Here is a 24,929-nt window from a genome sequence, read left to right on the forward strand (position 1 = left end):
CATCGTTTAAGCCCTTGATATGGGTTTGAAGCTTGAAAACCCAACGTTGTCCCTTTTCTGATAGAATTAGTGGGTCTATCCTAGGGCCAACAAATGCCTCAATGACGACCCACCAGAGATCACTGGGAGAATGTTTAATGTCGATGAAATGAGTACTTAATTTCGTGGCGGAATGCCCACACTTAATGTTACTGCGATGATGCGAACCTTAACTGGTCTTGTGGTCATACCAATATAGCGCAAGTCACAAGGGCATGTGATCATGTAAATGGAATTTCAAGTGTTGCAATTAGTATGTTTTGTGAGATACCACATGCCAATGGGTTCCAAATCCAGAGAGTCTACACATTTAGTCAGTGGACATAATGAGCAGTTGCCACATGGATAGTGTCCTTGAACTGGTGGAAGTTGCCATAGAGACCTCTGTCTAGGTTCCAAAATAACTGCCTTAGGCAGAGTATGAACCACAACGTCTTTAATGTTTCTGGTGCATTTGAATGCAAATAGGGGTTTTGGTACCTTGTGGCCCCCACTTTCCAAAACAGACCACCTTTTGTTAATGATTTTCTTGATGGTGTTAGAAAGAGAGGTATAGGTAGGTACACAAGTCAATTTGGGGTCCTTGCCCTTAGGTTCAGAGGTCAGTAAGGAATCTCTGTGATTGTTACGAGCTCGCTTACGAGCCATGTTGATGACTTGATGTGGATAATGCCTGTGTTGGAGATTCTGAGCCAATTCTTCTGCTTGTCTTTCAAAGGTAAACATATTGCTACAATTCCGATGTAGTGGTAAGAATTGGCCAAAAGGTAAGTTGTCCCTTAATGATTTAGGGTGGGAACTCTCATAAAGGAGCAAACTATTACAGTCAGTCTTCTTAGAAAAGGTACTGATGTCCAGATAACCATGGTTAATGGAGATCTGTAGATCCAGAAAGGAGATCTGAGAGGTGGACGTTGTTGAGGAAAATTTCAAAAAGGGGTCGAGACTATTGACCCAAGTTGTAAAAGAATCAACCTGTTGTAACTCTCCCTGCCATACAATCAGGATTTCATCGATGTATCAGCGCCACTGTCTAATATTGTTAGTGAAGGGATTTGAACTGGTGAGAATATATAGTTGTTCAAAATGAAACATATACAGACATGCCAGGCTAGGTACGAAGGTACTTCCCATCGAAGTCCCTCGTATCGGATGGTAGATCTGATCTTCAAACTGAAAATAGTTCTCAGTGAGAGCCACAGTAGCACATTGCATAATAAACTTTATGGGTGTAGAGGAGGACCAATTGTTGGTATTTAAAGTATCTTCAACAACACAAAGAGTGGGTTCCTGGGGAATGCTGGTATATAATGCTTCTACATCCAAAGTGATAAGGGCATTCACAGTGGAGGTCATATTGATTGACTCAATCAAATTCAGCAAGCCCTTGGTATCTCTCAGGAACGTGGACGTAGCTCTAACTAGAGTTTGAAAGAAATGGTCACAAAACATGGAAAGGGGTGACAATATGCACCCTGTCCCTGAGACGATGGGACATCCAGGGGGAGGCTGGATGTTCTTATGAATCTTGGGAAGACAGTAAAAATACTGTATACGTGGGTGGAGAGTAACCAAAAATTCTGCTTCCTTGCGAGTTATCCATGTATTAGATTCTGCCTCATGGATCATAGATTGAATATATTTCTGTATTCTCTTAGTGTGATCCTGTGGAATTCGCTGATAATAAGAGGAGTCACTAAGGAGGCAAAGGCATTCTTGTCTGTATTCTTGTGAATCAAGGATCACGATGGTGCCCCCTTTGTCTGCCGGTTTGATAACTCTACTGGGGTCGGTAGATAGTGTCCTTAAAGCAACCATCTCTTTCAATGGAATATTCACAAAGGGATGTTTAGGACGTAGTTTATTGACATCGAGGGAGACCGCTTTTTCAAATGCTAGCACTGTTGATAGAGGAAGGAATGTAGAGGGATTCCTCAAACCTGAATCTTCCTGGGAAGGTTCTATAGGCCTATCATTGAAGAAAAATTGTAAACGGATCTTCCTAAAGAACTGTGACAATTCACAGTTCAGTAGAAAAAAATCTTCTTTGGGAGTAAGGACGAAGCCCAAGCCCATTTATGCCCATGTTAGCTGGCTCATCACAATATAAAAAATCGAAAACTCACTTTATAAATCTGTAAATAGATTTTACAGCACAAGCATGGAGCCTATGATTTCATATAATTTTTTCCCTACCTTCTGAGGTCCCTGGGTGTGGGACTCACTGTGAAAAGACCATTGTACTGTAAATGGTTGGTGAATTGTTTGCTGCATGAAGGCTGATTACTCAATGCACGTAGCTTCTTTGTGAATGTAGTGACGTGTTGCCTCTCATTATACCAATGAAACTGTGGGACTTGGTCGGCAGCACCACCAGGTTGTGAGGAACTGATAACAATTCCACACCTTCTAACAACTATCGGCCTTACCCTTTCAGCCAGCTGGCAGTGCCTCACCAGCACCTGGAAGTGGCAGTGATTTCTGGCAGCCATGCGCATGACATTCTGACTTCTCATGGGAAATCGTGGTGGAACAGATCTCATATTTTTCTCCCAGTTACATTTGTCTCAAACATGCAAAGACAAACCAAAGGTTGGTTCAATATACTTAAATGAATCAATTACATTCAGGATAAAATGGAATGTACTGCACTGATTAGGATTGGGGTGCCTTTAGCACACAGTGAGAAAGAGATATTCAGGGAGATCCGTAATTCAGTGTCTGCCCAAACGCTGGGCCTCATGACATGTTGAATCTCATTATACCAATGAGACTGCTGGGTCTGGGTGGCAGCACCACCAGGTTGTGGGGAACTTAGTCCAATTCCACACCTTATGACAACTGCCGGCATAACCCATTCAGGCAGCTACCAGTACCTCACCAGCAACTGGAAGTGGAAGTAATTTGTGGCAGGTTTGCGCATGACATTGACTTCTAAGGGTAAATCGTGGTGGAGCAGATCTCATCCTTTTCTCCCAGTTGCATTCGTCTCACACATGCAAAGACAAACAGAAGCAAGTGTCGGTTCAATATACTTTATTGAATCAATTGTGTTCTAGATAAAATGGCATGTACTGCAATGATTAGGATGATAAGCAACAATAATAATGATGCGGTGACGAAGAGAGTGAAACATAAGAAAAGTCCCACCATAGTGTCAGGATGCTAGGTTTGGAATTTCTACCTATGCCACTAAAGTACTATATTAAAGCACAGCAGTGTTAGCCCTAATCCACCCTTCAGAATCCCTAGGAAGAAACCATCCCCCATACCTGGATTTGGTAGTAGCAAAGAGGGCTGCTAGTCTACTGAGAGTCCTTTCTCATGTAGGCAGAGAAAGACGTCAAGTTTCAGCAGACTGCTGCAATAAATTGACAGCATGCGGTGGCAAACATTTGGCTGGAACTCTCCCTCTGAAGTATAAGGGGCACAGAGATGATCTATGATAAAAAACGTACATTCTAATGTAAAACATGCATGTTTCCGTGAAGTGGCAGAGATTGCAGTGCTCCACTTTGTGCTGGCAACATATTGGAGACAGGCTTGAGCAGAGCACAGAACAAGAGTGTCAGAGTACAAAGAATGAAAACAGTTTCTGTGCTAAAGTATACAAGATAAAGGAAAATAAAACATCACAGCAGAAGAGAACTTCTGCTCAGAAAATAAAAATGAATTGCAACTAGGCTAAAGGGCACAAGCTGCAGGCCTATGGCTAAAATAATATGTCCAAAGAAGGCTGCTAAGTTTCCCTCACTACACCCTCCCCTTGCCAGTTCAAAGTGTAGAGGTAAACCCAATCAAACTATAATAAAATGAATTAAAATAAATATATAAATGTCTAAGTTGACAAGCAAGCATACTTGAAGCAGGCCAAATTAAAAACTGTCAATTAAAACAGAACCAATTTGGAGATAAAAACTGTATGTCAAATTTAAAAACCAGTGTCATTTGAAAACTGCCAATTATATCCAGGACCATTGAAATGAGGAACGATCCCACGTGTTGCAAGATCTCAGCTCCAGCTGAAGCAGCAGTATTCTATTTAGTACCAGATGTTGAAGGTCCCGGAGCCACTTGATCCACAAAGGGTGGTTCATTGAAGGCTTCCAGTAGCAAAAGCACCCTCAACGCGCATGTCTGGTAATGAGCCTTCATCGAGAACATCAACAGATCAGCGTCCAGTGAAAGTAAGCACCACATAGAAAGACTCAGTTGTAGTGCACATTCGAAAAGGCACCAAAGGCAACCAAATATGGGCTGCACACAGTTCAGTACCAGTATGAATGATAGAGGCGAGTATCATTCCAATTCCTCAAGGAGTGGAGCTCCGAAATACTGCATCATGGGTTCATGACACAGTTGCACTGATGGAAGCGCCGTCAGTCCTCCTTGTTGAGAGGGGGCAGCCATTGTGGATGAAAAATAGCAACAGCAGAATGCCAAAGTAATTGGGAATCCCCCAAATACATCCAAAAAGTATTGCGTGTATGGCTGAAGGTATTATGCCAAATATAGATGAAAATGTGCTGACAAACCCAGAACCAACAGCCTTAAAGAAGTGTACAATCCCAGCAGTATTGGATGCATTAAATATTCGTCCCACGAGCTCACCGATGTGTCTTGGAAAGTTTGTGTTTAAAAGGGACTGTACTTCCGTGGATGAACTTGCTACTTGAAGTGCGAAGGTCTTGCATGCAGATGTCAGTGCTATATTTTTCCGAAACAAAAGAGCTTTTAAGTCTGCTTAGCTCGTCAAAATTTACATTACAAGTAGCAATATGAGGCCAGATGTCTGCTACATTTGGCTGTTGCGTAGGGGGAAAAAGGATGTTACAATTTGGGAGAACGAAACTACGCAGGCAATTCCAGCTCCCATTCCATAGCAGCTTTCGCTGTCTAAAAGTACATAGCTTCCATTGGAGAGCACCTTGAATGCTGGTTGAATCAAGGGGACAGGAACTCCCTTCAGATAACATGCTAAGTTTGCTGCTGAAGCATTACATGCTCTGTGCAAGGAAAGCTGTTCACAAACTATTGAATGGCTCTCAGAAATCTTGCATTTTCTGCCACTAAGAAATACCTCTTTCATGCCATTTAAACATTTGCTCCCATTTCTTATGGATGTAACTATCTTCTAGTCTTTCATATCTGCCCACAGGAATATGTTTCAAGCAGGATGTGAATTGAAGTGTTTAAAAAGGCAGATGAACAACCCCATGAATTAGTCATACTGCAGATGGTATTTCTGCCACAGTAAAAGGCAACTTTTCTAATCTTTTGATGTGCAGCACAATATATGTTGCTTCTTTCTTAGCCATCATTTATTGTTGCCGTGTGAAGTTAAATGCGGAAAACAGGTCCTTGGCCCTGACGTAATGCCATGGAGCGTGACCATTTTTCAATGTCTGTAGTGACCAACCTAACTGCATAATGGACCTAAGTTGACTCTGTCCATGGTGTAAAGATGACATGTCTATTGCAAAGGAAATTGTGTCGTTCAGAGTGTAAATAAGGTCGGACAAGATGTTAATCCCATTATCTACAATGGCTAATGCCCTCTTTAAGTTTTCCTGATCTAATTGCTTTAACCGGGCTGTGGCTACTTGTTGTGAAAGTTTCCAAATCTTGTTCTAAATTGCATGTAAGAAGCACTTTATACGTTGTCTTCTGGGGCCTAACAGAAAATCTTGTAAGTCTGTGTTGTTAGATAGAAGACAGACTGAGGTTTTCTTTTACAGCATCTAGTGAGGAACTTTTTAGCCATTGCTGGCATAATTTTCCTACACGGTATGTTGTCACAATACCCAAATGTACAGGTGACATAGCACTCCCGTGGAGTTTACAAAACGTGCATGACAACCATTTGTGTCCACTGGCCACAATAACCACCCACCATGACTTGAAAGTGCTGCGTTAAATGTTCTATTGTGGACCCACCCATGTAGCTGATTTTCAGTTGCATTAATGTATTATTGCCATTTGTAAAATTTTGTGGGAGTGGAAATATTGGGCACATTTAGGGGGTCATTCTGACCCTGGCGGTAATTACCGCCATGGCGGAGGTCGGTGGTAGCACCGCCAACAGGCTGGCGGTGCACCGCTGGGCATTCTGACCGCGGCGGTTCAGCCGCGGCCAGAAACGGAAAGTCGGCGGTGTACCGCCGACTTCCCGCTGCCCTTGAGAAACCTCCATGGGGATTCTGACACCCCCTACTGCCATCCGGTTCCTGGCGGTTCTCCCGCCAGGAACAGGATGGCGGTACGGGGTGCCGCAGGGGCCCCCGTAAGAGGGCCCCACGAAGAATTTCAGTGTCTGCTTTGCAGACACTGAAATTCGCGACGGGTGCAACTGCACCCGTCGCACCTTCCCACTCCGCCGGCTCCATTCTGAGCCGGCGTCCTCGTGGGAAGGGTGTTTCCCGCTGGGCTGGCGGGCAGACTTTCGGCGGTCGCCCGCCGGCCCAGTGGGAAAGCCAGAATGACCGCCGCGGTCTATTGACCGCGGAGCGGTCTTTCGGCGGGAACCGCTTGGCGGGCGGCGACCGCCGTCCGCTGCGGTCAGAATCACCCCCTTAGTGCCAGACGTACAAAGCTTTTTTCTTGTTGCAAACGGCCTAATTTGCAGAATCAGGCCATTTGCGAAAAAGAAAAAAGCATTTCCTAATGTACAAATCCAAATTTGTGATTCGGTTATCTATTTACCGAATCACAAAAAGGGTTTGCGACTCGCAATTAGGAAGGGGCGTTCCAAGGGCGTCCTTCCTAATTGTGAGTGGCAGTTATATGAATGATTGTTTTTTGACCATCAATGCGGTCACAAAACAATTGCAGTTAACACCAATCTTAAATTGGTATTAACCCATTCGCAAACAGGAAGAGGTCCCCAATGGATCCCTTCCACTTTGTGAATGGAAGCAAAAATATTTTTTCAGAGCAGGTAGTGGTTCCACAGACCACTGCCTACACTGAAAAAATTTAAAGAAAACTTTTCATTTTTTGGGGTTGAAATGCATCCCATTTTCCTTTTGAAGAAAACGGTCTGTATTTAAAAGAAAACTGCTTTATTTAAAAAGCAGTCACAGACATGGTGGGCTGCTGCCCCCAGCAGGCCACCATCCCTGTGAGTGCAGCCATTTTCAATACGGGCACAAATTTCCACCTACCTCATGAATATTGATGAGGTAGGTCATTTTTGGCAACTCGATTCGGAAAATGTCCGGAACACTGTTGCACATTTTCTTTTGCTACTCACAATTTGCAATTCCCAACCGGATCACAAAACAAAAGGTTGTACATTTGGCCCCTTATTCATTATTTTCACCAAGCCTTAACAACTTGTCTGCTGCACTGTGTCATTTAAAAATATCGTTTGTAAAGTATCAGGCATGCTCTAAACAAAGCTTCCCTTCTCTATATTTGCCAATGCTGAGTTCCCCAAACACTCTTTAAGTCAATGGACTTCTTCCAATATTCATAGCCTTCTATAGCTAACAGGGAAATAAAAGAATCAGAATAAATCACTTTTGTATCAGTCAACAATACATTGTGCATTTCCATGGTGGGCAATTTAAAATAATTTGACTCAGCATCTTTAACATTGTTTTTAGAAAAATATGTAAACTTATCTGTACATGTTTTAGAGCTCCCGACTGGTGGGGAAGAATAATGTTCCCATTGTTTATAGCTAAAAATAGTCTTTTAAGTACTTGCACTATGAATGAAAAGATGTCCATAATAATTCTAACAAAACATATCACCATCGTTTTATTTTCATTGGTAAATATATTCACTTTCAAATACAGTAAAGTACTCTAATTCAGAGAGCATAGCATCAACTGGTTTTACATTCCAGTCATCAGAAACAACCCCAGTTATTATTACTTCATTTAAAGATAGTTTGAGCATATGGAATTTGAAGAAACTCTATCGGACTGAATATATCAAAGGAAACTTTATCCCAAACAATCCCATCAGGAGCTGGTACAGCTGACATGTTCACTAGTGACAAGTCTCTATTGACCTTGTGTGAAGAAAAATGTGGTTTTAGGACCTCATCCACCAGTTCAACTGCAGAGCGTTCAGGAATGTAATGACCATGTATCAGTAAGAAAAAAACAATGACAAAGCCAATCCAAAGAAGTAAAGTAAGTATAGTAAGAAAAAGGCACAGATAGTTCCATACATGAATGAAATAATTATCTTTAAGCCAAGTTATCAGCTCATGTGCTCTTGATGGTGGTGTAGCAGAAGAAGTGAATGAGTCAAAATAGGAATCTTCTCAATCGACAAAGTATCCAGAAGCAGTTAGTGCAAAATTTGGAGCTGTGTTAGGAGTTGGACAACTGACAGAAGTCTCCCTCGGTGGTTCATAGTGGACAATTTCATCTGTTTGAGTTGCGTTTGTGTAGTAGTCTTCATTATTTCTCTTGTGCCATGTAGGAATAGGAGTCGGAACAATGCATGCTGGAACCATGCATGCCTAAACAATGACCACGTAGTTACCACAAATGCCTTAATAACGATTTTCCATTGTAAAGGCATTCCTGGTAAAGGCATGCGTGAACGGCATGCATGGTTCCAGCATGCGACTCCCCCACCCAACCCCCACCCCTTAAACAATCGTACCCGAACCCCCACCCCTAAAAACAATTCTACGACTACCCCAACACTCACCCCTAAAACTTAAACTACCCCCACCCCTAAAACTAACGTGATCCTCCACCCCCCTAAAAATTTTAATACCCAACCCCCACTCCTGCTTATAAAACAACCTCAACCTCCCACCCCTAAAAACTAAAAATACACCAAACCCCCACCCCGCCCCTAAAACTACAGTGACCCCTCATCCCCACCCCTAAAACTACCGAGATTCCCCTAAAGCCTAAACTACTCCCACCCCCCACCCCTGCCCCTAAAAACTAAAAATACCCTGACCCCACCCCTAAAACTATCACGACCCCGCCCCTAAAACTAAAAATGCCCCGACCCCCCACCACCACCCCTAAAACAGCCCCAGCCCAACTTTCCTGATTGCATTCTCTGACAAAGCCAACTCCCTTCTTCTGTGCCTTAACCACATATGTGCGTGGTTCAGCACATGCGTGGTTAAGGCACAGAACAACTAATTAGTGATTAACAAAAGCGTTGTTCCGCTTTCGTTGTTCACAACTTCGTTGTTCGGCAGTCGTGGTTGGGGATATTTCCCGTCTTGTAGTAGATGAAGATATTGGTACCAATGAAAGATCATTTTCACCCTCCCCAAGCTCGGGGAAGTTTCTGCATTGTTACTCAAAACCTTTAGAGGAACTTCCTGGTCTGTAGTGAGAGGGATATGGGAGCTACCCAGGACTCCCTGAGGTGTGCGGTATAGGATTGGCCATATGGTGTAGCTTGACATTATCAATGGAGACAAAGCGGTTTTCTTTTTATCCAGGTAGCGGTTGTAGAATGACAGTTCTGGTACCCTGTATTCCCAGGACTGGAACCGGTGTACAATATGATGGACCAAACTCCTTTTTCAAAGCAATCTTTGCTTGTACTAGATACCTCCTCTTCATGTTATTGGTGCAGCCTTTATGTATTGCTGTAAGTCTTGATTCTTCCGCACCACTACACTGTTACCCTCTGGATGGTAGGGAGATGAGAAATGTAGTTGGACCCCTAACAAAGCCATGGCATCGCTGAAACCCCTTGAGGCGTAAGCTAGGCCCAAGTCCAAGTGGAAAGTCGCAACTGCATATGTACCGATAAAGACATGCAAATCTTTAATAACAGTTTGAGCGTCAGCTGATCATTGTGGCCATACCCATAGAAATCTAGAGAGTGAGTCGACAGCAACTAAGATGTATTTGTATGCAGAATCAGGTGTCAGGGGACCACAATGGTCTAGGTACACAGATTGCAGTGGCTTGTTTGAAATTAGGAGGGGTGTCAGCAGTGGGTGTTTAACATTGGACCCTTTTATTTGCTGACAGGTGTCACAGCAAAGGACATATTATGTTTGAATAGACCTGGCCACCAATAGTGATTTGGAGTAGAGAAATAGTAGCCGCCACACCAGCATGGGAAGAAGCAACTCCCTCCCACCCCTGGTATTGTTACTAAGGCAGTGTTTCGGCTAGTTATGTGGTAGGAATATTTGGCAGGATATGCCTTAGGCAATGACTTGCAGGCAGCCAAAGCTTTCACAGCAGCCAATCTTGTGTCATGAATGAGTTATTGCAGCAACAGAAGCCATAGCTACTGATGACTTGGCCGCTTCACCAGCCAAGGTATCGCCTACAACGTGTATTTCTACACGTTGATGTCCCAATGTATGCACTACATGGCCATTGGGTAGTGTTTCCTTCAGATTCCCTACTTCCAACACAGTAACTTGTGTTTAATGGTGTTGCCTTTTGAAACTTTGAACGCATTTTGACACCAGTAATGCAAACATTCATTGAAGGACTGGACACAGTAGTATGAATTACCGACTATCAACGTTAGTTGTTCTGAATCCGTGTGTTCCAGCACCATCACCAGAGCCTTGAGCTCTGCTAGTTGTGCAGTGCAGTCCCCCTACGGTCTGCGTGTAAGTATTTTGTGGATGGAATTCACCATCTTTCATGTAGCCGCTCACAGTTGCGCAAGCGGCGGAAAATTGGTGTTTTATGCCTATGCCTGGTTGGACTGAACCATCAGGGTAAATTTTTGTTTGATATTGATCAATTGGCAAGATATTTACTGGAATTGGATATTCCATTTCATATTGAAGGAAATCCTGAGTTTGTAATTTCGGGTAAAAAATGTAGTCAACATTAGTGGCTGTCAGAGACGTTGCCCATTGGATCCAATGTGGATGTAATGCTTTTGCGCTAGGAACGCTAGCCTTTGTGACAGCCTCAAGGGCTGCGATCAGAGAGATGACAATAATGTGTTTTCCTTGAGCAAGAGGTCTTTCTTTAATGACAGCCATCTGAACAGCAGTCAGACTTTTTTTGTGGGAGCAAAAAGTTGTTCAGCTGTAGAGTACAGATGTGATTTGTATGCAATAGGGACAGTATCGCCCTCATTAAATGTTAGATAGGTAAAACCGATGGCACCAGCAGTTACTCTGATGACCAAATGTGTTTTGTTGTCCCTTGTGGGTAAATGTTTTGCTGCAATCATGTCTTGTTGTAATGCTCTGAGAATGCATATGTGTTTGGCTGTCCAATATTTACTTAAAACATTGGGGCATCTTAAATCATATATAATAGTTTAATGCATTGTACAATAATCTGAAATGTAAATTCTGCCAAAGTTTAAAAAGCCCAATAAAGACTGGAGCTTTTTTATGGTGTTTGGTGGTTGCAATTGTGCGCATTTGTTTCTTGAAAGTGGGGCGCTAGGCTCTTGCCATCATCTGATATCTCATATCCCAAAAATAGGACATTGAGAAAGGCAATTTTTTTTTTCTTACAATGAAATTTGTATCCGCATTAGCCAAATCCCACAACAATGCTGGCCACTCATTTCATGTGGAGAATGTGATCATCTTACGTCAGGTAGATGTCCACAACATAGGACAAAGCCTCAGGGTTGATGTTGCATAAAATGGAGGTCACACGAGTTGAAAACAGCCCCGGACTACACCTGTGGAAACCTTGAAATTCTTTTCTGCGAGCCTAAGGCGCTAAATCCTGTTAGATCCCGACACACAGGCTCTATATTTTGACAGAAGAAGCCGTTGTAAATATCCAACTTTGTTTTGTATTTTTTGTGCACTATATTGTTAATGAATGCCGTGCTATGTGCATTTTGGATAGCAAATATGCATGTATGACTGTTTAAATGTCTATAATCTAAGACTATTCTACAAGAATGGTCCGGTTTTGCCATGGGAAATAGAGAATTGTTCATTGGTGAGTCACAGGGCTCAATTACACCCTGGTACCTGGTATAGCTGTGTGAGAATCTCTCTCACAGGAGCTTTAGCCTCATGCTTAATAGGATAGTGAGGTTGAGGCTGTGGTCGGGACCTAATTGGCATCATGTGGTGGGGAGAATCCTTATCCCATCCAACATGGTTACTGTACAGCGCGGGAGCCTGTGCTAATGCCCAATCAAATGGGTATGACTCCATTAATACTATAGGAACTAGGGACGAGAAAGAAGGCTTAATGATTTCTTCCCCCTGTGGGACTTCACAGACAAATTCTGGGGACAGTCTTTTTCAGCCAACAAAGTGTCATAAAAGCCAGTCAATCTTTTCCAAAATGTAACATCAATTGTGCGCTCAATGTCTCCATCGAATTGTATTTTCATTTTATACAGCCTATTGGGAGGGGAGACGCACATGTCTGCAGTCTCAACTTCTATGAAGTCGTCAGTTGCTTTCACCTCCAGATGTTCTAGTAGGTGACCTCTGTTGTGCTGTCTAGCAGGGACAACACCCAGTTCCTGTTCTTCAATAAAGCTCTCATCTTGTGTGGCATTTCGTTCAGAAATGGTTGCCACCTTCTTCTTTTTAATTTGGGATTTTTGCTGTGCAAGTTTCTCTTCTTTTTTATTTCAAACTTCTGCTGAGCATTGTGAATCCTTTTTTGATTTCATGTACTCTGTTCATTGTTCTGATCACCCACCTCTCTCACTATGTTTATCTAGTGAGTCCTGAAAGGAACGAGATTTGCTAGTATCAGTATATTGATATCAGTTTTTATATTATCCCTTCTTCGCAAGTTATAGCGTTTCTTGGGGGTCTATTAAAGCAGAGGTTCTACCCTGTCCTTTTAAAATGTTTGTTTTTGTTTGTCCCAGTGGTTTTTAGAACCCTCGGCTACTTACTTGGTAGAATCCTTATTGGAATTACCCTGTAGTTGTGGTTTACTATCCCGACCTATCCTTGAATAGGTTTCGGCAATCATTTTTGGCAGCTTGCGTTCTTAATCCTGTACAAGAACAACCGGGAGCTGCATGTGCACCGCTTGTGCTACTCCTTCCCCTTTAAGCTAACTTAATATTATTAAGGATACTGTGGCAAAGATACCCATTAATTGCAACCCCAAATCCAGAGCCGGGGCAGCCCCTTATTCATCTTGAATACACTTCCAGAACATTGGCAAGTGTTGGTGTACCGTGTGCTGTAGTGTAGAGTGTGCCAAATACCAGGCCACAAAGTTATCCACTGCAGGAACCATCCCAGATGGCAAGCAAATACTGAGTATTCTGTATTTATCTTGAGGTCCTGTATAGGGAAACACAGCTGTCACTGTGTTTATCTTTTGAGCTAACCAAAATGGAATTTCTTCAGGTTTTGTGGTTACTTTACCCATGAGCAAATGCACCGTCGCTAGGTTAATACCTGATGTGACTGCGTACGGTTGTGCTGGAGCAGCACGTGCTGGGATAGCATTTAATGTTTACATGTCAAACTGTACTAATAGTCTATATATTGCTACAAGTTCAATATATAAGCAGCGAACCTCAGCTACCGCTAAGGTGCCTGCATCAGGATGCAGTGTGCATGTGGCCAATAAAGGCCAAGTAGGGCCTTCATTACTCAGAGGACCTAGCCTAACATGAAGAATTGTTTGAGGTAGGGTGCTATCAAGCCAGTTGTGGTGGTCTTGAAAAGATAGAGATATCTCTATGTATGTGCATGCTCTGTATTGTGCAGGCGCATTAGCATGTGTATAATGATGAAATGTATTAGTGTTCTGATCAACTGTGGGAAAATTGACCCAAGAGTAGGACATTTCTGTCCTATACGCTGGATGAGCCTCAACCACAAATGTAACTGCACCCCCCATGTCAGTAAGGCCACAAGCTAGTAAATGATTAGTCAGTGGAGGTTACATGTTTACTGCAATTACCACCCATTGTGGGTTTGCCATGTTAAATGTACCTGCTCAGAGATAAGGGCACCAATGAGAGATTAATTATTTTAAGGTTCCAGCTTGAACAACCTTCAGTCTATAAGGGGTGCTACCTAACTGAGGAGGAAATCCTCAAAGCAACGGATGTCTCTGTATATAGTACTGGGTGCCTTTAGCACATAGTAAGACAGAGATATTCAGGGAGATCCGTAATTCAGTGCCTGACCAAACGTTGGGCGCCATGACATGTTGAATCTCATTATACCAATGAGACTGCTGGTTTTGGGGGGCAGCACCACCAGGTTGTGAGGAACTTAGTCCAATTCCACACCTTATAACAATTGCCGGCCTAACCTTTTCGGGCAGCTACCAGTACCTCACCAGCACCTGGAAGTGGAAGTAATTTGTGGCAGGTGTGCGCATGACATTGACTTCTCAGGGTAAATCGTGGTGGAGCAGATCTCATCCTTTTCAACCAGTTGCATTCATCTCACACATGCAAAGACAAACAGAAGCAAAGGTTGGTTCAATGTACTTTATTGAATCAATTGTGTTCTAGATAAAATGGCATTAACTGCAATGATTAGGATTATTAGCCACAATAATAATGCTGTGGTGACAAACACAGTGAAACATAAGAAAAGTCCCACCATAGTTTCAGAATGCTAGGTTTGGAATTCCTACCTACTTCATTACATTAAAGTACTATATTATAGCACAGCACTGTTAGCCCTAATCCGCCCTTCAGAATCCCTAGGAAGACACCATCCGTTACACCTGGTTTTGGTAGTAGCAAAGAGGGCTGTTAGTCTACTGAAAGTCCTCTCTCATGTAGTCAGAGAAAGACGTCAGGTGTCAGCAGACTGCTGCAATGAAGAAACACCATGCAGTGGCAAACGTCTGGCTGGAACTCTCCCTCTAACATACAGGGAAAACAGAGATGGTTTATAATAAAACAGCTAATGTTCTAGGAAAACTGCCCTAACGTACAACACTCATGTTTCCGTGATGTGGCAGAGATTGCAGTGCTCCACTTTGTGCTGGCAACATATTGGAGACAACCTTGAGCAGAGCATAGAAAGAGAATGTCAGAGTACAAAGAATGAAAACAGTTTCTGTGGTAAAGTATACAAGATAAACGAAAATAAAACATCACTGCAGAAGAAGACTTTTAATCCTAATCCTTCAAAGCCTGATCCTCCAGACTGCAAGGTCTTTCCTTCATCAGAAGAACCCCTTCTTTCTTGTCCTTATCCCAAGAAATCAGTCCTCCCTCACGTTCTGGCAGATCCAAACAGGAGCCCAGTCACATCTCACACATCTTCCTTTATCATTGAGACTTTGGCTTTCTTTAAAGCTTCTTCACCTTCTTCAAGTACAACCCCTCCATTAAATCAGGATTTAACCAGCCTGGCCTTTGTAAAGGAAATTTCATCTCTTGAACTTGGTATTGATGCTCCTTTTCCACGCACAGGCCCAGAAAATCTTCCTGTGGACTTCACCCTCCCTGATCTCGATTTAGAACTCCTTCAAAGATATGGGTCCCACCAGGAAGCAAAATCTCCCCCGCCATCTCTTCTATCTCCATCCACGGGTTTGCAGCTTTTTAGTAGCACACCTTCCAACCATTCCTCACTGTGTTCTCACCTTTCAACAACACCCAACCTGAGTCTAAATGTTAACCTTTTAAACAGTAACCCTGATCAAAATGTTTTGGTCTCCTCTTCGGTCTTAAGCTTAAAGCGTCTTTTATCTTCTATTTTGAACCTTCTAGTGAAATTGGTTGGAGGATCAGACTTCATTTTTGATTCCACAACAGCCATTCTAAAAGAAATGACAGCTGGCAATGGAGTAAACCCTGGATTTTCATGCAACATTTTAATGACCTTTTAGAACAGCATCATATCATCGCAAACAACAAAACACCCCTTGGTACTGATTTTTGCTCTCAGGCTGGTGCACCGCAGGTGGGACTATCCCCAATGAATCCCGTTCCCATTTAGAGCTCAGTCAACTCCATTAGAGTCGTATTAAGTGACTTTTCATCAGAAAAAGACCCGGATCCAGTCTGTCAAAACTCTGAGCCGGTCATGTTTCCAATCTTCAAAGCTCGACCAAAGGCAAATATCTTGACCAGTACCTCAGGTACCCAAGTACAAACTCCAAAATGCAAAAGGAAAAAAGTCAAAAGGTCCAAAAAATCAATACGGAAACATCCTAAAAAAGGTCAGAGAAAGATACGATTCTCTGAAGATCAATCTGGCCCGCAAGATCCCTTAAACCAGGAGGTTCCAGTTTTAAATCTACCGTCAGTCAATGTCGGAACCTCATTGACCCATCAGAAACCCTGAAATGGTTGACATGATTTTGGCTCATGAGACGACTATTTCTCAACCAAATAGGTCATCCTTAAATCCCTCTGCTCAATCCTTTGGGGCAACTTCAGGACTCATGCCTGCCCAGACTTGGCCGCAATCCATCAAAAGGGGACAGGGTTGTTACCCTAAAGACACCTTGACTTCAGACTTCTTGCTTTTATTTGATAATGATCTCTTTTTTAACAGATCCCAATTGTTAAAATGCTTTTCTGACATTGAACCCCTTAGACTGAATGAAAGTAGGGATAATCGCTTGGTCTCTCTGAAGGCCTCTGATTTTGGTCCCTTGTCTCAAGTATCCTTTTTCTCTAAATTGATTGTCAACAAAATCTTAAGTAACTTAGAGTCTCTACAATGTAAAGGTATCGATGTGGTTCCTACCTTGAGCAAGAAGGTTTAAGGTTAACAGAGTGGGACTTCCAGCTTCCTGATGGGGCGTGGAAACCTACCTCCCCAGTCATCCCTTTCGCTAACCCTGAACACTAATTTTCATTCCTGTCAAGACTTAAAAATTCACCTGGGGGCTCATGGCAGAAAAGTATTATTTAGGGACTCTCCTGTTTGTCCGCCTCCTGATTTAAGTACTAATCCCCATTCTTGGAATTGGCTACCGGCAGTATTAAGTAGTTCTACCACAACTTCTAGGCTAACAGTTCCATCAATGTGGCACTGAGCTTACCCTTATGTCTTGGAATGCGGCAGGTGTAAAGTCTAAATGGGAAAAAATTGGCTTTCTGAACTCCTTAAATCTTGATAGAATTTGCCTCCAAGAAACCTGGTCTATTGGGGAGTTGCAGTTAAAAAATGATTACTCTTTTTGCTGCAAGGCCTCCCCGGTAACGAGGGGTTATGCCAAGGAAGGGGTTGCATGTTTGTTGTTGAATAGGCTCCAGTGGCAGCATGAATGTTTTAAAGACCCTAGTAACCTCTTTTTAGCTGTAACCTTACACTGCTTTGGAGATGGAGACAAGGTAACCTCCCTTACTTTGATTAACTCTTATGTGCCCCCTGGCGTCCCTTTTAATAATCTTTTAGTCAAGGTATTTTATTACATTAAGGAGCTTTGCGACAGGGATCCAGGAACCCCAGTCATTATGGTAGGAGATCTAAATTGTAAGATTTCTAACCTGGGGCTTGCTTCCTTTTGGGATGATGAAAATGAGGAAGCATTTGGACTCCCTCCTTGTATTTTCCTTCACAAAATAAGACCTCCTAAGCGTGGGAAGCTCTTTTTCGAGTATCTGAGAGAGAATGATTGCATTGTTGCTAACGGTAGACTCCCATCTGACTCCCCAGCCCATTTTACACATAAATCACCCAGGGGTGCTGCAATCCTGGACTACATGGTATCAAGCTATCAGTCTTTTTCCTTGTTAAAGGATATAAAAGTATTACAGAATACCCTTAGTGATCATAATATTTTGGTTTTCTCTCTCGACTTGAAGGGGCAATCTGCCTATTCATGGAGTTTAGCAGGGAAGCACCCCCAAGTTAATGTCAAAACTGGAAGAACATATTGGTCCCCGGGTAGTTTCAATGGGCTCAAAGGTATCCTAGAAAGTACCCTGAATGATCTTGGCATCTGGGTAGGAAAGGTAATGGAGAGTTTTACTGTTTTTATGCAACTGGTTGTTTCGATCCCCCGCCAGAAGCCCCAGAATAATCATATAGCAAAACCCTGCTCCCTACTATTATTGAATAGAGAAATTAATGCTCTTATTCGTAAACAGTATAGGGATCATACATCTGTGAGGCAATCCCAGCTAGACATCTTAAAAAGAAGGAGAAGGAGGTTAAGAGTTCGCATAAAAAATGGATGCTACAGATAGATTCTGGGTTGCAGTAGGAGAAGCAGCCTTTTCCGGCCACACTAGGTTTTGGTCTCTGATCGCAGAGGGGTGTGGTACAAGAACCAGGCCTCTACCAACATCAATCAATGAATTAAGCTGGTCAGCGTTTCTATCTGACCTTTATGCTTCTAATGGGACCACAGTGGAATTCCCCCAAACCAGATTCAATTCCTTATATTGATATCCCCGTCTAAAAGAAATTGAGGCCGTTATAAGAGGAATGCATAGTTCTGCCATGATGGGCCCAGATGAAATTGCAATACAGTTAATCCTGGTGTAGGATTTTAGTCCTGGTGTATCAGCATTGCTACGAAGCCAGGAATGTCCCTCAAACCTGGAAGAGTAGCATCATTGTCCCTTTGTATAAAGAAGGGAATCAAAGTTGCCCTAGGAATTACCGCCAGATTGCACTTTGGGATGCGGTCTGAAAAATCTTTACCTAATTTTTGATGTCACAGATTAATGATTGGGCAGAAAGGTATAAAATTATCCCATTGGAGCAGTCGGGCTTCAGGGGAAATCACTGCACAATTGACAATATCTCTGTTTTTCAAGTAAGTCACAAAAAATATGTCTCTCTGAAGGGGGAAGTGATCTACGCAGCCTTTGTAGACTTCTCCACAGAATTTTATTAAGGTAGATCGTATTTTGTTATGGAAGAAGCTCCTAAGACTAGGCATGCCCGGCATTCTCTTTGACCTTGTGGTAGCCCTTCACTCCTCCACCTGGTGTAGAGTGTTGCTAGGGGGTGAACGAAGTCTATCTCATGCCATTCCAACCAAAAATGGCCTAAAACAAGAGTGTACGTTGGCCCCATTGGTATTTTCCCTGTATCTTTCAGACTTGTGCATTTAACATTTAACTCAATGTGAGCGTTTTGCCCCTAAATTAGGAGGTAGATCATTATGTTGTCTAGTTTATGCAGATGACATAATCATTTTAGCTCGCACCCCAAAGGAGCTTCATAATCATCTTCAAGCCCTCGAACAATACACAGAAGCCCACTTTTTAAAGATAAATTGCTCTAAAAGCAAAATGTTGTGCTTTCATGGGAATAAAAGACTTAAGTACAGCAACTTTTGCTTGACCTTGAGAGCTCAAAACCTTGAAAGAGTAACCTCTTACGCTTTTTTGGGTAAAATCGTCTGTGGGAGCCTTAAAGACAGAGAGCACATTGAGCACCAAAGGAAGGCCCAATCCCAAGCTAACGGTCTCAATGCCTTATATAGAGCAACGGGCAGAAGGCACTTTAAACACCTCTTCGAGGTTTATTGGGTGAAGATACCTCCATCTCTACTGTATGGTATAGAGCATATCGCGGTATCAAAATGGATCTTTCTCAATAAACTCGAGGGACGTGTCTTAAGGAATATTTTAAATGTAACATAGCAGTGAACAGCCGAATTTAGCATCAGGTCTTCGTACCAAGTGATGCCCAGTGAGACCCATTCATAACAAAAACTTAGCTACCTTTTCAATTCTCTTTCCTCTGAACTTTTTTCCCCTGAAAATAAACAAGCATTAATGGATGAGAAGACATTTATAGCACTGCCGCTTGAGTTTATTACAAGAATTTAGTAATCGCTCTACATTTTACCGCACGTTGTGAATTATAGCTTGTTTCATAAACTACTTAAACAGTGTTTTTACAACAAAATACAAGTGGCATATAGTCTGTTTATTTTCAGAGAAGAGATTTTTTATTTATTGGATCTCCACAGCCACATTACCTCTTTGTTATGAAAGAGCAAGAGAGTGGAGATTTCAAAGTTTTGAGGGAAGGGAGATGGTCCAACCATATGTTATATGGAATGAAGAACCCCCACCATATGTTAGAAGGATGTTGCAACTCACCAAGAAAAGCTGTAAACTTGAAAAAGAGCTCAGACTGAAGGACTTGGTCGACAGCTCCATTTATTCTTGGAGACTTGAGCTATCCTTAAAAAAGTGGAAATTGAATCCCATATGTAATGGTGGTCCCTGAGAGCTGTCGTTTTCCACTACATCAAGCATGAAGCCATGCAAAATCAGGTGTTACAGATTTTCTGAAATAACTAAACTTGTGAAGATCTGTTTGTTGCAATTTTCATATTCCAAACAGGAGTCAATGCTCCTCGCGTTTCATAAGACTTACAACACATACCTCTTTGCTAGGAAAGCAAACTCTTCTGTGGCCTTTGCCAATCCTTCGGCAGCCTGTGTTAAATCAGCCATGTTATCACCATTACCATCCGAGTCTTCTCTCTCTGTTGAGATGAGCAGTTCGCAAAACTGAGACACCATGGGAGAGACGATGCGTTCAATGCTTTTGCGGTGCACCATGAAACCAATATCACAGAGAAAGAATGATTCCTTTGCTTCCATCCTGGAGGAACAAAAATACTGTCAACAAAAAATGGATGATTTAAAGTTCTTAAACCAATTAGCTACGCAATTTGGTTATTTCAAGAGCATTACAAACACATAAGATAAACAACTATGTATCTTGAGGGAAACTGCAGTATGTCTACTTAAGTGCTCGTCTTCCTTTAACAAGATAATTTGACAAAATTATATAGTCAGATAGAAAAAAATAATTTTCACGATAAGTGGTCTTCATAGCATGTCTATTTGTCAACTGAATGGCACTAACTGAATACTGATGTCAGAACATTATTTTTAAAACTCAGAGGCATACTTATCAAAATGTCAGGCAACGCAGCTCTGCAAGTTACCTTGGGCAGCAATGCACCATAAATGTAACTTTATATGGCGCATTCTTTTACTTATCTTGTGCTGGCACACTATGGTGGTCATTCTGACCCTGGCGGTCTTTGACCGCCAGGGCGGAGGACCGCGGGAGCACCGCCGACAGGCCGGCGGTGCTCCAATGGGGATTCCGACCGCGGCGGTAAAGCCGCGGTCGGACCGGCACCACTGGCGGGGTCCCGCCAGTGTACCGCCGCCCCATTGAATCCTCCGCGGCGGCGCAGCTTGCTGCACCGCCGCGGGGATTCCGACCCCCCCTACCGCCATCCAGATCCCGGCGGTCGGACCGCCGGGATCCGGATGGCAGTAGGGGGGGTCGCGGGGCCCCTGGGGGCCCCTGCAGTGCCCATGCCACTGGCATGGGCATTGCAGGGGCCCCCGTATGTGGCCCCTACATGTATTTCACTTTTGAAATACTGGAGTGCCTTACTGGGGCAAATTAATGGGAGGGAGTGACTTGCTCTGCCTTGCTTTACTTCAGATTTAACAAAGCATTGCAGGGCCATGGAAGGTGGCCGTACGTGGACTGGTAAATCTCACCAAGGTTTTGCGTTGCCCTTTTGTTACCCTGCATGGGGCAAGGCCAACACAAAGCTTTGATAAATAAGGCCCTCAAGTCTTTTCAGATTTGTCTATTTTTTTCTCAATTTCTTAGATGTTTATAAAAAAAAAACATTTTTTCAAAATGAAAGAAAGTATACCTACATTTTGTACAGTTGTTGGCAGCCCAACATTTCATGGTACATGTATCTTTTTAAAGATTTTTGTTCCCAGACAAATACCCTTGATTAAAAAAATATCCTCAGAAATGCATATTTCATACACCGTTTGTATAAAATGGTAAACATTTTTTGCACTGTATCTAAACCATTGATAGAGTTTGTAATCATTGAAACATTTTTAAATTCATATGAATTATTGAATCAGGCATCAGTTGTAATGAAGTAGGATATTTCAAGTGACAGCACAAGTTTGTTATTTCTCTTTACAAAAATAACTTTAGACCATGCCAAGTGATTAAGAAAACTTGTTTATTGTGGAGATGTTTCACTCTCAGTGAAGATTCAGGTAACAGCCTTTAGCAGAACAGTGCCTGTTGCAATGGAAAAAGGTACCCTGAATGGCTCTGAACTGGAGATTGTGCACCCCTTCCTTGAAATAAAAAAAAAAATGATATTCTGTTTTTTGACCTCTCACCTCAGCACTCACGACGATTATGCGTTTGTTTTGAGACCTTTCCTTAAAGTGGAATAGGGCCCGGAGTAGAGATCCATGGTTGAGAGGGATCCGTGGTGCTTGAGGGCAGTCCTTGTTCTATAATGTCTACAGGTCCAGGAGTGTACAGACACAGGGTCTGAGGGTCTTAGTTTTATACCTGGTGCCAGCTTTGAAGTGGAAGAATCTTCTGGGGTTTCCGCCCCCACAGAAGTGTATGGAATTTCCTGTCTCTCTGCCTGGGATGTCTGGGGACACAACAGGCTAGTATGAAGTTCTTTGTGGGTGAACAGATGCAATGTCTTTGAAGTGCAATTGTAACAGATGACAGCTCTACCCATCCCATCAAGTCAAGATTCCCCATGCTGCCAATGATCAGTCCCTCTAGTGTGTGGCAGTCTGGGAGAATTAAACAAAAAACAACTGCCAACTTCACCTAGTCATGTGACCTAGGATTTGTGCTCAGGAACCAAATGGTTAGGGCAAGAAAATGCCAACTTTATAAAAGTGGCATTTTCAGACTTGTGATATAAAATCCGACTTTACCATTAAAGAGGCTTGTACTTATTAATTCGTTAGTCACCCAACATAACATTTCGACCTGCTCCCAAACAAACATTATCACTTACGAAATGTGATAAAGAAGGTAACCTAATGTTATCCTATGCGAGAGGTAGGCCTCACAGTAGTGAAAACAAATATGTGAATTTTTTCTCTACCAGGACATTTAAAACATAAAGTTACAATGCACCCAATCCTGTGGGCTGTTTATGGCCTACCCGAGGGGTGACATATGTATTAAAAAGGGTGTCTTAGGCTTGACAGAAGGTTTATTTAGCCAAGTCAAATTGACAGTTTAAACTGCATACAGGCTGCATAGCAGGGCTGAGACATGTTGAAAAGGGCTACTTAAGAAGATGGGACAATAAGTGCCGCAGGCCCACTAGTAGCATTTAATTTACCAGCCCTGAGTGTACAGTATGCCACTTTACTAGGACTTGTAAGTAAATTAAAAATGCCAATCAGGTGTAAGCCGATTATACCACATTTTTAGGGCGAGAACACACACACTTTAGCACATGTTAGCAGTGGTAAAGTGCACAGAGGCAACAAAAACAAATTAAGCAAAGTATGAGGGTTGAAGGCAAAAATCCAGTGGCTGATCCTGCAGAGAGGGCCAGGCCCAACAGGAGATGTCAGAACAAATCTGGGTGCATAAACAATGGAAGGACTCATCATAAATGGCCTACAGCCTGTGAGCAGAAAAAACCTTGAAAATATCTAGATATTTCCTCCAGAGCTCTTTGAGAACAGCATGCCAACACAAGCAATGGTGCATATTTTGCTCCGTGCAATGTCAATGAGAACTATAAATACTGAGTGCATATTATACAACAGCCATACTAATACAAAATGAAGTTAAGGCCTAGTTAGAATAGGTCAGAAAAAAACAGTTATGTACATCACAGAATTATTATTTATTTTGCAAAATAGCTCTTGTTAATGGGCAGGTCAGAAACTAGTTGTAGCCCAGGAATTCTCTGTATTGTACAAAAGGTCGAGGCACATAGGCAGAGCTCGGAAAGCAAATATATATTGCAGGGCTTCCACCCAGAATATTCCAGGGATCTTTTTTAGTAAGTCAGACAGTAGAGTCTTGCTGAAATTGAGAAAAGATACAGATGGTCTCTTTGAAGCTAAGGCGTCTGCCTGCTCCTTCCTGGCCAGTTGTTCCCTGGGATAGATTACCCCACACATGTTAGCCTACAGTTACGTGGGGTAGACTCCCTTGTCCTTGTGCTTCTATTCTGGGGTGCTCCTGAGAGCAGGCTCCCAGCTGCCTTCCTGCCCAGAATTAACAAGCTGGACCATTCTGCGTAGAACTGGCACTTAGAATGTTGCCATTTTTCTGCCTAAACCAAATGTGTCTTTTTTGCCAGTGTCCTGGGTCATATGACTGTGAACTGTTGTGTGTTGTGTATTGATTTCAGATACTGAGACAAAAGAAGCTTAGGCGTGAGGACAGAGGGTATTTGTGAGGGGAGGGGGTCTTCTTGACAGGATGTTTGGGGAGCATGTGTCCCCTGTCCTAATTAAATTTCAAAGGGCCCTGCCTGCAGCACACACAAAGGAACCTGACACCAGGCCTGCCTTTGCCACCCTAGATTGGAGAAAGGAGCAGGATTAGGTGAAGAACTGACTAAAACACCTTTAGGGGTGGTCAGAGAATTTCCCTACACAAAGGCTGGCACCAGGTATAAAAAAGGGACCTTTGGAGCCTCGTATCAGAACACTGTTGGACCTGTAGAAGATTTTGAAGATGGACTGCCTTTCTGATTGAGGAAGAGGGACTGTCCTGCTGACTGAAAAAGGAAGATTAGACCTGCTTGATTTGAACACAGGCTACTCAGAGTGACTTCAAGGATCAATTAGCTGACCTGTCTGAGCTACAGAGACACAACAAGCTTTCAGATGCCTTCCTGAGACTGCCCAGCTGACCAGCAGCACCAACTGGACCTGTCTGGGACTGCCTGAGCACTAGTGATGGCCTCTGCTGGAGTGAGTCCTGACTCCCAAGACGTGCCTCCCCAAACCTGGATCATTAGTGGCGATCAGTGTGACCTCCTCCTGAAGAAAAGGTGATGTTACAGCAGATTTGAGAACAGTTGTGAGGTCTCTGGTCGGACTGAACTTGTGATTTTACCCTGGTCTAGCGCGACCAGATAACCTCAATTGGTGGTTTGTGCTTCTTGGCAGTACTTTCACCTTAAACTTTAAAAACTCTTATCTTTGGTTCTAGAGACTGAATGATAGAGTTTTGAGTCATTTTATTTAACAAATGTTACACTTTTTTTAAATTG

The 24,929-nt window shown here is 42.8% G+C and overlaps 1 protein-coding gene across 1 annotated transcript in view; it reads right to left on the reverse strand.

Annotated features, from left to right (window-relative positions):
* The window catches only part of LOC138296175 (uncharacterized), a 498,683-nt gene that overhangs the window by 449,187 nt on the left and 24,567 nt on the right, over window positions 1-24,929 (reverse strand). The window contains exon 2 of the mRNA XM_069235068.1: window positions 20,249-20,470. Coding sequence (XP_069091169.1) covers window positions 20,249-20,469 — 221 coding nt within the window. The 5' untranslated portion in view covers window position 20,470. The remainder of the gene's footprint in view (window positions 1-20,248; window positions 20,471-24,929) is intronic.

Source organism: Pleurodeles waltl, chromosome 5, assembly GCF_031143425.1.
Source record: "Pleurodeles waltl isolate 20211129_DDA chromosome 5, aPleWal1.hap1.20221129, whole genome shotgun sequence".
Lineage (NCBI taxonomy): Eukaryota > Metazoa > Chordata > Amphibia > Caudata > Salamandridae > Pleurodeles > Pleurodeles waltl.